The sequence below is a fragment of the Thunnus thynnus genome, chromosome 16 (assembly GCF_963924715.1).
Source record: "Thunnus thynnus chromosome 16, fThuThy2.1, whole genome shotgun sequence".
NCBI lineage: Eukaryota > Metazoa > Chordata > Actinopteri > Scombriformes > Scombridae > Thunnus > Thunnus thynnus.
In genome coordinates, this window is record NC_089532.1 from 24,085,752 (window position 1) to 24,101,424 (window position 15,673).

Below are 15,673 nucleotides of genomic sequence, written 5' to 3' on the forward strand. Positions count from 1 at the left end.
ATACCCAGCTTTGTGGCACAGACTTTTAAAGGTTTGGAGGACTTATTATTCCAATCACAATTCAAGTCACCCAATATAATAAATTCCTTAATTTGTACAGACTTAATAACATCACTGAGTAGTGACAAATAGAGGGCTGAATTTACATGTGGAGGTTTGTAGGTGACAATAACATGTTGATTTGTAAAGTTTATGACTAGTAAGAGGGACTTAGACGAGGTTTCACTTTCACAAAATCTGGGGTTGTATTTTTGGGAAACATAGATGACAACTCCACCACCAGGCTTATCCATGCGATCTTTACGATAGAGGTAATAATTCTCAATATAAAGAAAACTATCTGAGATACTGGAGGTTAACCACAATTCAGAAATTGCCATTATATGTGCTTTTGACTCTCAGCTTAATTTCATCTAGTTTAGGAGTGAGGCTACGAACATTAAGATGGCATATTTTTAAGCTTCTATATTTGCCTAATTGTGACAGGGTAGATGGAAGCTTCCTGTAGTGGATTGGTCTAGCTTGACACTTGGAAATGTGTGCATCATCCAAATTTATGTGACAGTAAGGATGAGAATTAGAGTATTGCCTATTATCACAAGAGTGTGATTTAGGGGGGAAGTTGACGTATAGACCAGGATTGGACCATGAAAATGTCTGCGAATCACACTGTCAACTGCTTGGTGTGATTTGAACTATATGGGATATACTGGTTGCTAGGGCACGCACACCAGATGTACTGGGGTGAATGCCATCTCTGTTGTAAAAGGGTGAGCATGGTACTAGGTAGGTACTAGGCAGCACTTTGAATGTCTTGCAGACTCCTCACCTATCCACATGCATGCATACAAACACACACACAGTTTTGTTTCAGTGAATCATGTGGATTGGTTTGTCCACAAACCAATGACTGTTCACCCATTTTACAGTCACCATTTCTGTTAATCTTTCTCAGTGTTGTTTTCCATTTCTGAGTTTCCTTGTTGCCTCTGTTCACCTGTTTATTTTGTCCATCCGTAAAAAGAAGCCATTATTTCTCCCCCCCCAGGCGAGAGACGACGATGGCCTCGGTGGGAAATTACCCCAGCACAGCTTTACTCAGGACACGCCCAGGCTTGTCTTCAAGACAAACAGCGATGTGCTTGTAAGGACCATAACCATTTAACACCAGATAGAGTTTAAGCTTGATGGCTACTGCACAAATATGTTTTCATGTTGTTCTTTGTTAAAAGTGTATACTCTTCTAGTCATTTCTTCCTGACATGTCACAGGACTGGTAGGTTCATATTTGGGCATTTCTGTAAAAGTAGATCTCATAAAACACAAGTTAGCCGAAAAAATTACAGAGACAGTAATACGCAAGAGGCACCCACTTGTTTTGAGCCTGTTTTGCATAACATTTGCATACATTTTAAGTTTGAGGTTTTCATAACTTTTTTCATGCATAATCATTTGCTTTACTCATTTCCATTATACATCATATTCAATGACTTGGGTTTGAAATCTGTAGGAATAAGGACATGTAAATTAATCCAGAATTAAAGTGGGTGTAATATTATTCCTGTGATAACGCATTCATGGGAATTGTGCGGATTTATTTATTTTTAATATTTATTGAGCACTGTGGTAGATTCTATGTAGATCATTCAAAGTTTAGTGGAAGAAAACTGTTAGTAGTGAACCCTTCATCACAAAAAAAGACCCTAATGAAATATATCATCATATAGACCTTTTTTACAGCAGACATTTTGACTTGTCATAGCAGGAAAAGCACAGGTACAACTGATAACATTAATGGCTCAGCTCCATTCAAGTGTCCAAGGAAGTCATACTGGGGAACCGTCATGCACTATACCAGAGTCATAAATTTGGAAAACTAAATGGAATGCAGGCATCATTAATGTTATTAATTACACCAGTGCTTTTCCTGCTTTGTTGTCAAAATGGCTGCTGTGAAAGATCTGGAAATATGGCAACATTGCTGAAAAGGTAATAAAGGAGTACGACAGTGAGACAGGTTCTTAACAAACCTCAGGAATAGCCAAGCTTATTTATAAAAGAAAACAAAGACGAGCTGTAGATTTTCTATCCAAACTTTCTGTTGTAAACTTCTATCAAATATAGACAAACTTCCTAGTTAAACTTTGACCTACTACACTTAACTGTGCACTTACACAGTTTTCCTGTGTATTGAGGGATTATTACTGACATTTTGGTTTAGATAATCTGGTTTAACTATTGGCTTGTTTGAAGACCTGTCTAAACATCTGACCACTTGTGTTTCTTGCTGGCCAACTTCTTTTCAGCCATTCCCACAGTGTTCCCAGATCCCAGATCAGCCAATAGAAATGATGACCAAAACTACAAAAATAAGACCCAAGTTGTAACAGACCAAAATTTTCAATTCAATTCATAGATCAGCATTTTGGGAAATATGCATAGGTTATGTGCTTTCTTGCCAAGAGTTTGATAAGAAGATAATATCTGTACTCACAATATGACGCTAAAGCCAGCAGCTAGTTAGCTTATCATAGTATAAACACTGAATAGAGGGGGATACAGTTAGCCTGGCTCTGTTTGAACATAACAAAATCTGCGCACAAGCACCTTTAAAGCTCACTAAATAACACTAATATCATTTTTGTTTAATCTGTACCAACCAGTGGAGACTCCAGGAAATAGTCACATAACCACTCCCTAAAACCACAACGTTTTCATTTAAACTTTGCCTTTTGTAGTAGTTTTGTAGTTATTTAGTGAGCCAGAGGTGCTGGTACACGGATTTTGTTTGGATTATTTGTTTAGTTAGCTGTTTCCAGTCTTTAAGCTAAGCAAAGCTAACTGGCTGCTTGCTGTATAGCATCATAATTCCATACAGATATGAGAGTAGTATCAAGCTTCTCATCTAACTTTTAAGCAAGAGTATTTCCCTCAATGTTGAACTATTAGTATAAGCAAAGATGTACCATGTAGAAAGGCAAACATGTACCTGACAGCCACGTGCCAAGAGAGATATTTTCGCCTCCAAGAGGTCCAGTCTGCTGCAGTGACATTCAAACACAATCCTCCAGGTCTGTCTCATCATTCTTACAGCTGGAGTTATTTTACTCACTGTGCCCGCGTGAGTGTGTGCTGTGAAATATAGTGCAATTGAGGTTCACCTTTGCATGTCACATATATAATGACTGATGGTGATGGCTGGCTGTGAAAAGCTAGCCCCAGATCTGCTGGTCTTCTGTGGCTTTTATCTACAGCTTAAACTTTCCAGGCTCTATTCAGATTTTAATGAAGAAGTCAGATATACAGTTTAGCCAATATAAAGCACTGGAAAGGATATAAACCCGATATGTTTTCCCCTTTGTAAGCCAGGTCATTATAACCATCACAACAAATGAGGCCACTGTAAACTGATAGTTTGGTTAATCATAGTAATAAGTCCACATGTTGCAGATGGTGTGTTAAGCATTGCCAAAGTTTAATTTTCTTGTGTAAACTTTAGGGGAAGCTTTATTCTGTTTTCTTTTTCCAATGGACCAGGTGCTTTAAGATGGCAGTCTCTTGCTAAATAATCTAGTTTTTGGACTGAATCCACAGTGCAACAAGCATAGTGTTACTGTTTGCCTTTCCTCACATCACTGATGGACTTGAGCTGTCAAGAATGGATACTTTGCATCGGATTGTTTGGAGTATGAGACGACTTAAACAAAAACCAAGCGACTGGCTCGCTTCAAGCACCTGGTTCATTTTCATGGTTTTAATCCATGTGTTTTGCACTACGTGATTATGCCAGCAATCTGAGAAGTGTCAAAAGAATCACATATCGACCTTTACGGGGGGATATACAAGCCTGTCCCTTTATGCACTTTTCCTGCTTAAACCTCTTCATTCTCAAAAACCTCTTCATCCTACATATAAAACCTCTTCAGGCATTGCAGCCTCTTATAAAACCTTACAATCTCTGCACCGTCTGAAACTCTCCAGCCTCTTAACCCTCTGCAACCTCCTCCTCTTCTTCCTCTTCATTATCTAAATCCTCCACATCCTCTGCAATCTTTTTAACATCTGCAACCTCTTCCTCTCCTTCACTGCCTGAAAACTCCTCATCCTCCTCTGTAACCTGTTGGTCCACAACCTATATGTCATGTGAAACTTCTTTCTTCTCTGTGACTGCATTAATTAAATACTCTTCATCCAATCCGTTAACCCCTGAGAATGGCCTCCGATCATTATTTCAAGAATCACCTCACCTAACTTGTTAATTTAAACTAATGACACATTAAAACTACCTGTCGTCAGATCTTGGGATTCTTTAGTTTCAGGGGTCAGAAGGTGAGAGGAGGAAGAAAATGATGACTGTTGAGGTGGTTGCACTTGTTTAGAAGCACGATAATTGTTGTAATGCAAACGGTTAAACTACACCACCAATGCTGGTTCGTTGGCCACGGTAGAAATAAATGACCATAATTACATTCAACTGCAAACATCTGTGTGCAGGAGTGTGGAGAGAGCGAGAGAGAGACAGAAAGCACAACTCCATTAGCGTAATGCGCAGTGAAATTTCACTCACAGTGCAGAAAGTCGTTAAGTGCTCTCCATCTGTCTTTCTGAGTCGAGGAAAATTTCAGCACATTTATTATTTAAAATATCCTGGGCCTACCATTATCAAACTCAACTTGCGGGAGCACCTTTTTGACTTTTACTCAGTCATGGCTCATTGAATTAGCTAGGATTAAATGGGCAGTTAAAACATGCAGAATTCAAAGGACTGACATGTGAGTGCCACCACTGTGGTGTTTCAGCAGCGGTCTGTAGTCTGGTCCCAACCAGATAGTCTTTATTCTGGTTTTGCTGCAGTTCCTTATGTTCTCCAGCTGCTTGTCACAAGCTTTTTTCAAATTTTAGTTTCATAAATTCCTCCTGAATTACATTCGTGCAAGTTATCCCTCCTGAGTGACTCTGAATGTATTAAATGCAGAACTATGTATTTTAATTTCTTCATCCATCCACCTTGTACAGGACAGCCTGATGTGAAACACATAATCTATGCAAAAAGCCTGATGTTTTACACGTGTAGCAGCTGCAGGACAGCATGCTATGTATTCTTTTGAAATCCTGGCCAGTGATACAGTGCATCTGCCCAAACAACCCATGTGAGTCCACTGTCTTTCAGCTGCTGCCAGACAGGATCCTGCCAAATAAACCAATGTTGCTATGCAGTGTACAAAAAGAGTTTATCCACCTTCCGGTTGCATCCCTCAACTTATTAACATTCAGCAGGGGGGCTTAAGGGTCTGTGTGATGGATGGATGTCGTTGAGGGGTCTGACAACTGATTAATGCCTTAATTATCTCCAGTGAGGACCTGCCACTCCTCCCAGAGCTGACAGAGTGAGCTGTGTGTGGCCTGACGAGTAACTCCGTGTTCAGGGCTCGCCCACTGCTATCTGCTCTACCAGGGTCACATTCATTTTCTTCCAAAAGAAAAATTTGCACTTTTTGTTCTGAAAAGGTGTATAATGGTGATGAAACAGTGCATTAGGGTGTTGTGGGATCTTTGCCACTGCAGTGAGCAAGAGAGACAACTTTTCAATTGAGGCTCCTTTTACGCTGTTCCTGCTGACATCATGTTTGGATTCAGTTCAGCATATATAAGTGATCCTGCCTTCCAGAACATTATATGAGGAAAAATATAGCTTGAAATTGAACTGGCAAAAATAAGATTATTGGCTCTTGGCCAAATCCAATGTGATTCTAAAAAGTTGATCTGATAGTGATCTATTTGTTCTTATACGTATAGTAATACACCAAGAGCAACAGTTGAACTTGTTTCTACAGAAATCTACTAAAACTGATTGGCTGCTAGTTGGTACACACCTTAATACCAAGTGTGGAAGGCCATTTGAGGGAAATCATCTTTTTGTCTTGTTCTGCTTGAGGCCACAGTCACCTAGGGATTTTTGGTTAAATGAGACTGAGTGTGTCTTTATTGCCAACAGAAGGTGCAAATGGGCATTCCTTGTTAGGACAGAAAGTTAAAGACTTCAATAGCACTTAGCACTAGAATGCCATCATGTGCACATTTACCTCTAAGGAAAGAAAACACATCAATTTGACGCAATGCACACACACACACACACATCCATACATTACATAAATTGAATGCATACAGGCATGTGCATTTAAACAAAACTCAAAGTTAAGTGTTTGCTCTTGACAGATCTGTAAAAGTATGTAGGAACAGCATCAGTTTCTTTACAATAATATTTTTAATGTGTTTATCTCCAGATGGTTTGGAGGCTGTGCTTCTGCTTACCAGGGTACTTCAAGGGAGATTGTGTTGTATTTCAACAAGAACAGATTAGAAGTCTTTTGTATGCAGGGTGCCAGGTGCTGATACAGTGTGTGCACTGTGTGTTTTTCGTTGCAGGTGTGTGACTGGTGCAAACATATTCGCCACACTAAGGAGTACCTGGACTTTGGTGCTGGTGAGCGGAGGCTGCAGTTCTGCAGTGCCAAATGCCTGAACCAATATAAGATGGACATTTTTTACAAGGAGACCCAGGCAGCACTGCCTGGAGCACTGTGTAACCCAGGACATGGGGCTGGTGGAGAGGGTAAGGCAGAGTGCAGTGGAGGGGTACAGCTGCTCACTCCTGAATCCTGGGGAACGCCATTAACAGACCTCCGGCGTAAAGCTCCCTCACCAGGAGGTCCCTCCAACACCTCCGCTCTGGCCCCTTGCACTTCCTCTGCCAACTCGCCCTCAGAGGCTGCTGTCTGCTCCCCATCCTCCTCCTCCTCAGCCAAGATCCCCACACCTAGACCCCATGAGAGCCCCACACTCCCCCCACCGCATGTTCCCACTTTGCACCCACCTGTTGGTGTCCCTCCTGGTAGCCCTCCAATGGTGATGACACCACGGGGGCCCATGCCCCTGCCTCTGTTCATGGAGCATCAAATGATGCAGCAGATCCGTCCCCCATTTCTTCGTCCCTCTGGCCACCCAGGTGGACCCAACAGTCCTCTGTCAAACCCTATGATCCCTGGTATTGGTCCACCACCACCCAGGACCCTTGGTCCTGCATCCAGTCCCATGCACAGACCCCTGTTGTCTCCGCATGTCCATCCTTCATCCAATCCCAACCCTGGCATGATGCCCCCCCACCCTGGTCTCCCCATGCCAGGACTGCCCCCTTTTCCCCCGGTCAACATGATGCCCAATGGAGCCATCCCCCTGCCCCCAATGATGAACTTTGGCATGCCATCCTTGGCTCCATTGGTACCCCCACCAACTCTCTTGGTCCCTTACCCTGTCATTGTACCCCTCCCAGTCCCAATCCCCATTCCAATCCCAATCCCCTTCAGCCCCAAATCTTCCAGGGACCAGCCAGAGAACAGTTGCCCCGTCCGCAGTGCTCCAGAGTCTTCAGAAGCTTCAGCCTCTGGGCCCCATTCTCCAGGTTCTTCTGGAGGAGACAAGGGGGAGCAGAAAGTAGAGCCAGCTGGTGCAGAGCTTCTCTCTCCTGGACGCTCAGAGAGAAGCAGGACAGGAGTGGTGGACTTGACTGTGAAGGCAGAGGACAGTTCGGGAAACCTGTGTCGAACCAGTGGCCCCGGACAGATGGACGGGGTGATTGATCTAACTGTAGGCCAGAGGTCATGCCAACAACAGGTCATTCAGAGGATGCTGCCTGGGGTCCAGGTCAAAGTAGAGGCAGAGGTCGAATCAAGATCTCCACCAGCTTTTGGGCTTGGGAGGGAGGGGGTGGCCAGTCATGATGGAGGGGAAGGGACTCTCTCACAGGGCCTCCTCGGTGCTACAGAGCTGGAAGGGGCCACACACTCAGACACACTGGAAGCATCTGGCTCACCTCCCTGCAACAACAGCCCTTCTTGCAATGGTGATCCCCCAGTAAGCCAGCTAAATCCCTGTATCTCCAGCCTTACCCCACCACCTGTACCCAGCACAACACGGACCCAGCCCCAACTTCTGCCCCAGCTCCAAGCTAGCCCTGCTGCCCCATGTAATGTCATAGTCAATGGTACAGGATGGCATTCACTTCATACTCCCGCCTTCGAGTCTTGCCCCGACCGAAGAGGAGATGTGGTCACAGGAGAAGGAGAAGCAGAGGAGCAGCCAGCCAATGGTGAGTTGGAGCGGGAGGCGCTGAAAGAAAACAATTGCTCAGTAGGAGAATGGGAGTCGGGGAAGCGAGGCTCAGCACAAGATGAGATGGTGGATGCAATGGAGGGAAAGCCAGACCCTGACTCCAATTTGGAGGAGGGCGAACATGCCTACGCCCTGCCATTGCTATCTACTGGAGGTTGTGTGGTCATCCAGCCTGTGCCAAAGCCTGGCGCTGACAAGACAGCCATCCTGTCCTGCTCCATCAGTGCACCATTATCAGCTGCTGGGAGCCCCGAGCTGGAGCCGCCACTGAAGAGGAGGTGTCTGCGAATCCGCAATCAAAACAAATGAGGTTGGTTCACCCTCGTGTCCTCAAAACAAACACTTTTACACAGTTGTACGTGCTATATATTTACGCATAAATTCATAGAGATTTATTCAGTGACATTTTGTAATTCACAGTAGGGTACCCATCAAATAATTAGTTGGTTTTAACATTTCAAATGTGTTTTTCTCTCCAGCATGCATCTTTTAACTATTCAAAATGATCTCCTTCACCTACAAAATGTCCTTTAACAAGTTATTTACTATTCAAATCAATCTTATCATTTCAAAATTTGGGAAATTCTGACAATTACAGTTATATTATATTTCTTCCAGCATAGCATGATCATTTTGAAATGATACAATAAGGCTGATCACTTTCATAATGTGATGCTTGATTCAAGGGGAAATTCAGTGTGCACTCATACAACAGACTGTACAGGAGAGGTCAAACAACCACCGAATGCTGGTGGCAGAACAATTGGAATATAATGCCAGACTGCACGTTCTCAAACCTTAACTCCACTGAGACAGTCGGTGTGCAGGGGATGTATTTTAATGTCACCAAGAGGGGCACTTGCAGGGACTGACTCTGAAAAGATTCTAAAAGGGTTAGTGAACCAGGAAGGAACATGATATGAAGCCCATTTGTAAAAAGATTAAATGAACTAGCACACCCTAAAAAGGGAGCAATAGAATTACATACAGGTGTGGCAGGGGGTACAGTACCAGTCAAAACTTTGGACACATCTTCCCATACACTTGAATGAGAAACTTTTTATTGGTACTGTACCATCAACCATTGTACTAACATCAACCATTACCATTTGACAACATACTGGATATTATGCATGTGCAGTTTCTTTTGTTGTTTAGATTTTCTGTACATTTTTTGCTGAAACATATGTTTCGCCAACACATTAATTTACCAAATACTACACAAACATTTCCTCATGATGTGCCACATTGCTTCCATTTTACAGAAAAGGTACTTGTTGCTTTACTTTGACTGGCAGATTACCTCTATGAGCTGCAGAATGGGAATGGAAAGTCTTTCATGTCAAAGGATTTGTTCAGCACATTAATACTAAATTTATTGATGCACCCCTTGAGTTGTTAATTAAATGAAACTGTATTCAAGAGCAATTGAAGACCGATTCAAGTTGTGGTAACATGAGGCGAGTGCTCTGAATTAGAGTAATTAATAACGACAAAAGATGGAAATCAAGCCCCATGCTCCGTTAGTTCTGCTAAAAGCAAAGCAGCAGCTGAAATGAATCATAAAAGAGATGAAGAAAATTTTAGGTTAAGACACTTAAAGATACACCAGCTTTGATAACTGATATGGGAGAATGCAAAAAGTCACCTTTTCCCACTTGTCTGCAATATCACATGGCATTCATTATGAAATAGCTAAAACATTATGTAAAATTTATGCTACCAGAGAAGCAGATGCTGAATATTTAATTCTTTATTTGCCCAAAAGTGTCCTCAAGCTGGTACAGATTGTGTGTATGTCCTGCTGCAGTTTGATCCTCAGTGGTTTTAACACTAAAACTGTGGCTCTCCTATGAGCCCTGCTGCTCTGACCTGAACACCCCCTATTCTCCCCCTTACCTTTAAATTAAAGGTGGGGCTGTCTGCCTGAATTCATGCATCGACTTTACCCAAAACAGCCGTGGGGGATTTTACTCACCCACTGACTCAGTCTTATTCTCCTCCCACTCTGTTTCACAGATGGATGCTCCGAGGACCGCAGTGCCATCAACGACACTCACTTGTCCACCCCCCACTCCTGCTCCTCCCCACTCCACCACCACACATGTGCACACACACACACACACACACACACACACACACTCATCCTCACCCATTGTCCAGTCTACCTGCACCACAAATCGCCTTCGACGACTGATTAGAGTCCAAACAAACATGTTAATGTGTATCATAGTAAAGTGGACAGGACTCCTTTTGTCTGTGTAACAGACACTCTGGTGGACTGAACTTCTACAGACTTAATGTCATGGCCAGCAGGACCGCTTGACCTTTGAACTGCAGACAGTAAATCCCTGCAACAGGAGGACTTTACCCCGCTGCTTCTCTCCTCATTTAGAGACTCTCAGCCCACACTGCCCCCTTGTAACTTATCCACCTTTCCCTATCAAAACAAGTGATCTCTGTACTGTCTGTTACTATGGAGCAAACTATAGTGTCCGATATTCAAAGATGCTGCTGGGAAATTGGTGAAGGAGCCCCAAAGAGAGATGTTCATCCTTCTATGAAACGCTCCTGTTTTGGTCCAACCTGGTGCCACACCACAGATACAAAATATCTGCTCCAGTAAGTGTTTTTTTCTCACACACTTTGTCACTAATGTATAAACTGATTTCACAAAGCTTTGACTGTAGAGTCACACAGCTGGCAAAAAAAAAAATAGCAGAAATTCTGCCCTATCCTCTCGGCCTTTGCTTGTCCACAACCAGCAAAAACATACTTGCCAACCTGACACTAAGTGTTCTGGGTGATTCTGATGGGAGGTAGCTAAAAACAGGCTTAACAAGCATGAATACAGTTAATGCAATATAACTGCAGGAGAATTTAAGGAGATCTTTCAATCAGAGGCTGGAAAACTGTCCTTGGACATAAAATCATCTTCAGTTGTGTTGAAAATCGTTCCTACTGAATCAGCAAACTAGAGGATAAAAAACTAACCTTCACCAGCAAATAATGGATGTGTGGGTGGAATCATGCAATCTCTGCCATTTTCCTGTGGCATCTATTTGTTTTCTCTTAAACTTAACCGAATTTAGATATATATTGTTACACTAGAATGAGACAGAGTTGTCATGATAATCATTCCTACTATTGACATTTTCTCACCCTCGGGAAGGCTGTCTGTGTGCTTATACAGTAAACAAGTAATATGGACCCCTGCTGTTTAAGAACATTTCAAGGCTTACTGCACCTCCAAAAGAACCAGGATGGCATGGCAATGTAAAAACTCTGCCAACCTGCAATGGGTACTTGCTACCGCAGGCTAGTACTTAATCTTTTCTATAATACATTACCACTGATGTTCCTGTCATGGGTTAGTTTGAGACTGACTGCACTGAATTTAGAGGGGGCAGAGGGAAGCCAGCTATTTCATAAATAATTATTTTGGGACCTGCTGGGGAAACTGCTGAAGTAACACAACAGGAATATTTAAAAAATAAACACACTGAAGACAAATTAATTTTGAAAATGATATGAAAAGTCTTTTCACATTTCCTCTTGCTTGTCCACTGATCTTGCCAAGTTGCTTCATTCTATGCCAATTACTTTGTTTTAAACCAGATTTAAAGCCAGTGTTGTCCTTGAGTCAATGTCATGCTCCATGTACAGCTTTTTAGACAGTTTAAGTGAATGCGACACAAACTTGTCACCTATCCAGTTTGATCTGATCCAGTTTCACCGCGGCTTAAGCCTGAGAGCTTGGACGCCATCAAACAAAGCCAGCATTTAGTTTACACTCCTATGGAGGAGGTACATTGTACCAGTGCGAGACAAGGTATTATCATATGCCAAAGGCTTCTGGTGTGTTGAAACAAAACATGTCACCTAGTTTTCAGTGGAAATTTCAAACTGAAGATTTGACCAGATAATTTGTAGCTGCCAAAATAACAAGCACTTATTTTAAAAAGAAAGGAAGATACTGGAGAACACAAGTGGATGTCAAAAACAGTATTACCCTGTTACCCCTCTTTTTGGTTTACTCAATCCATAAAGGTCTATGATGTGTGACACTGCGAGTTAAGGTGAAATACAATACTTTGCTTTGCAATCCCCACCAATCTCACTGTTATTCCTGTAGCCTTTGTTTCATTTCATTCTGCCATGGTGAGCCAGTGTGATTCACTCTTTATCTAAATGAGGCCCAACATTTACTCATATATACACAGAATCTCACATCACAAGCATGCATACTCATACTTAATGTCACACACACATGTGCGTGTGTGCGTGTGTGTGTGAGGCAGGTGCAAGCAGAGAGCCCAGTTGAGATTACAGAGTGTTGACTCAGAGTAAGCAGTGTGCAACTCTTATCTGTTGCCTGTTAGTCAGGCATTTAGGCTTCGCTTGTTCCTTGCCAAGGCCTGGCTTTGGTGTCACTTTAAGCATTTCCTTGCCCTCACTTAATTTCTCTCCAAGCAAAGCAGTGAAAATGCTCTTTTTAAGCTTTTTTTTTTCTTTCTTGCCTGCCTTTTGCTGAATTGCATTTGTCCATAACTATCAATATTCCTTTCTGTAATTCTTTTCCCAAATATCACAAGATATCCACAAGCACTGTATCCACAACTTCATGAGAAGAAGAATAGAAATTGTGTAATCACACTGCTATTGCCATAAAATTTCTCTGCACATTTACATTAATCAGAGAATGGACCCTTTCCAGTTTAGACCCTCCATGAGCTTTCCTCTAGCGCCACCCTCAGGACAAAATATCTGCACACCAGATATAAAAAGCTAATGGCCAGATTTCAGTTAAAGGAATAGTTTGATATTTGGGGAAAAACACTTTTTTTGCTTTCTTGCCAAACTTAGATGAAAAGACTGATAGTTCTCTCATATCTGTCTGTTAATTTTGAAGCTACAGCCAGCAGCCAGTTAGCTTAGCTTAGCATAAAACTGGAAACAGAGGAAACTGCTGATGCGGTACAGTAAAAGGTAAAAAAACAAACAAACAAAAAAAGCCTCCCTACCGGCACTGTCAAGCTCACTAATTAACACGCTACAGTGTACACTGTATATCTTGTCTGCTTCCAGTCTACATGCTTAGCTAAGCTAGCTGTCTTCTGTCTCCAGCTTCATATTGAATGGACAGGTATGAGAGTGGAATTGATCTTCTCATCAAGCTCTCAACAAGAAGGCAAATAAATGTCCTTTCCAAAATGTTGAATTATTCCTTTAAATTTGCTCCCTAGAGGACAAGTGCTAATTGTTTTTGTGACCTTTTCCTGACCTTTCATCTGGTGCCACCATCAGGCCAAACTTTCAGTTTTAGTGCCATTACTGGGCAATCTCCCAGACTTTCTTTAAGTAGGTCATACTCTTTGCCAGAAATTTCATGCTGATTTAAAAAGGTGGAAGGCACTCAATTTTTGATAATGAACAAACCAAAATCTATTGTTTTGTCTGCTGTTTCTCTTGCTTGACACTTCCAAACACACACACACACACACACACACACACACACACAGTCAAAACAACATGTCTGGTTATGTCTGATCCTAATCTGCACCAGTGTTGCTGTGTTGGCGTTGTACATGATGTACTGTCCATGTCTCAGACAGATATTGAAGATATAAAAGCTTAATCCTAACATGGCAATCCTGGACCACTGAATCAGTCTTTGTGATGGCAAACAGACTCATGACAAATCTCCAGCATTCCTTTTTTGATGATGGACTACAGGCCTGGTCAACAGCCTGAATTATGCAATGACAACTAACTCCAACCCTAATAGAGACTAATAGTCCACAGACAAAACAAAACATGACATGACTTCATGTTACTTTTCAAAAACAACAGAGAAGTTGCCTTAACTCTTGCTTGTATAATCTCTACAGTTAAGACAATGATGCTCGCTTGTAAAGAAGACTCTCCCTTCTTTGTACAAAATGAAATATACCAGAAACAACAACTTTGTTATCTTGCTAGTGTCAATGTATAGATGATCAGCTTTTTTCTGTAACTTGTATGGACCGTCACATTTTTGCTAAGAAGAAACCCTCCTCCCGAATTCCTTGTTCCTAAACATCCAATCTGTTCAACGTTTTAACTCGTGGTGGACTGTCAATCTTTTTGTGTACATTTTATAGTATTATTTATTGTTGACAAGTTTTGCATTTGCAAATAATAAAAAAAAGTGAAGGTGGTTTGACCTGAGCATTCGATTCCAATGTAAATGCCTGGTGAACAGTGAAATGCTTTTTTAATTATTAAAACGGAGAAAACAGTGATATGAGGAGATGATCTTCTGTCTTTTTATTATGACGTTGTAACATGTACATAACATGTGGCCAAAATTGCTTTGGAAAATAATCATTTTTTGTGTTGTAACAGTATTTGTTTTATCCAGTGAATTGCTCATGAAGACAAATAAATAAGAGGCACACACAACTCTGTTTCAGATTGGTCATATCTGTTCAAATGTGTACAAGGAACCTCCACACAAACAAGTCATACAACACTATAATAGCTTGATAAGAGATCATACTAAACCACAAAAATCTTGTCTTGAAATCTGGTTTCATCACTTCACCACAAAATTTTACAACATGTCAGAGAACCATCCAGAATCAGTGGAAACCTGTGACAATCACAATTAATAACTTGCGTGTGAATTTCACAGGTGTCACATGATTCAGTCCAAACTCTCTACAATAAAACACTGAGAAGAAGCTGTGCTGCCGAAGGGAAATGTTTCAGGAAAAAGTGACACAATCTGGCAAATAGCACGTTTAAATTTTAATATGCTAAAATTAAGTCCATATTTATTTACTGCACATGAACCAAATCATTATATAAATCAAGATGTGAACCGTTTAGTCCATATGACATCATTTAATTACTGAAAATCGACAGAACTGACCTTTCGCCATGGTGTCTTACAAGATACAAGAAGGAGCTACTAGTCAAATACAGCCATGCTAACAGTACTAAAATGTTATTAATAATTCATTCACAAGTGATCAAGTACACATTTTAGAATATTGAATCATTCATAAGTAGTTAGACTTTGGTTATACTATTTAAATATTGATGATTAAAATGGAGTGGATTGAAAAAGAAAAACAAACAGTGAGCTCAGTTATTACTGGATATTGTCACTGATAATTAACCACAAGTGATGTTAATTAGTAATTAAGTAATGATGTATAAATTCTTTATTATGGACAAATAAAATGTCACACCTTTTTTAAAGTAAATTTTATCACCAGAGGATGATATAGTGACAATTTGACATTATCTATTTTAGAAATATCCCCACCTTCAGAAAAGCAACAAACACTCTTTTTAAAACACAAATATGATTATATCTCATTTATTGCTGTAATGTGTACAATTGGTTAGTTCTCTGGCTTCAGGTCCTCACATGTGAAGATGAGAAATGTGAATTTAATGGTCTCTAGCTCCATCTTATGGCCTCTGACTGTATTGGCCCACTACTCAGTAGAGA

At 41.3% G+C, this 15,673-nt stretch overlaps 1 protein-coding gene across 2 annotated transcripts in view; it reads left to right on the forward strand.

The window, feature by feature from the left end:
* The window catches only part of sobpa (sine oculis binding protein homolog (Drosophila) a), a 45,522-nt gene extending 30,901 nt beyond the window's left edge, over positions 1–14,621 (forward strand). The window contains exons 5-7 of one of the 2 annotated variants that reach the window (XM_067614027.1): positions 1,049–1,144; positions 6,427–8,479; positions 10,189–14,621. In XM_067614027.1, the coding sequence (XP_067470128.1) occupies positions 1,049–1,144; positions 6,427–8,478 (2,148 nt within the window). In that variant the 3' untranslated portion in view covers position 8,479; positions 10,189–14,621. The remainder of the gene's footprint in view (positions 1–1,048; positions 1,145–6,426; positions 8,480–10,188) is intronic. The other variant, XM_067614028.1, reaches the window with a different exon arrangement.
* The last annotated feature ends 1,052 nt before the right edge of the window (positions 14,622–15,673 follow it).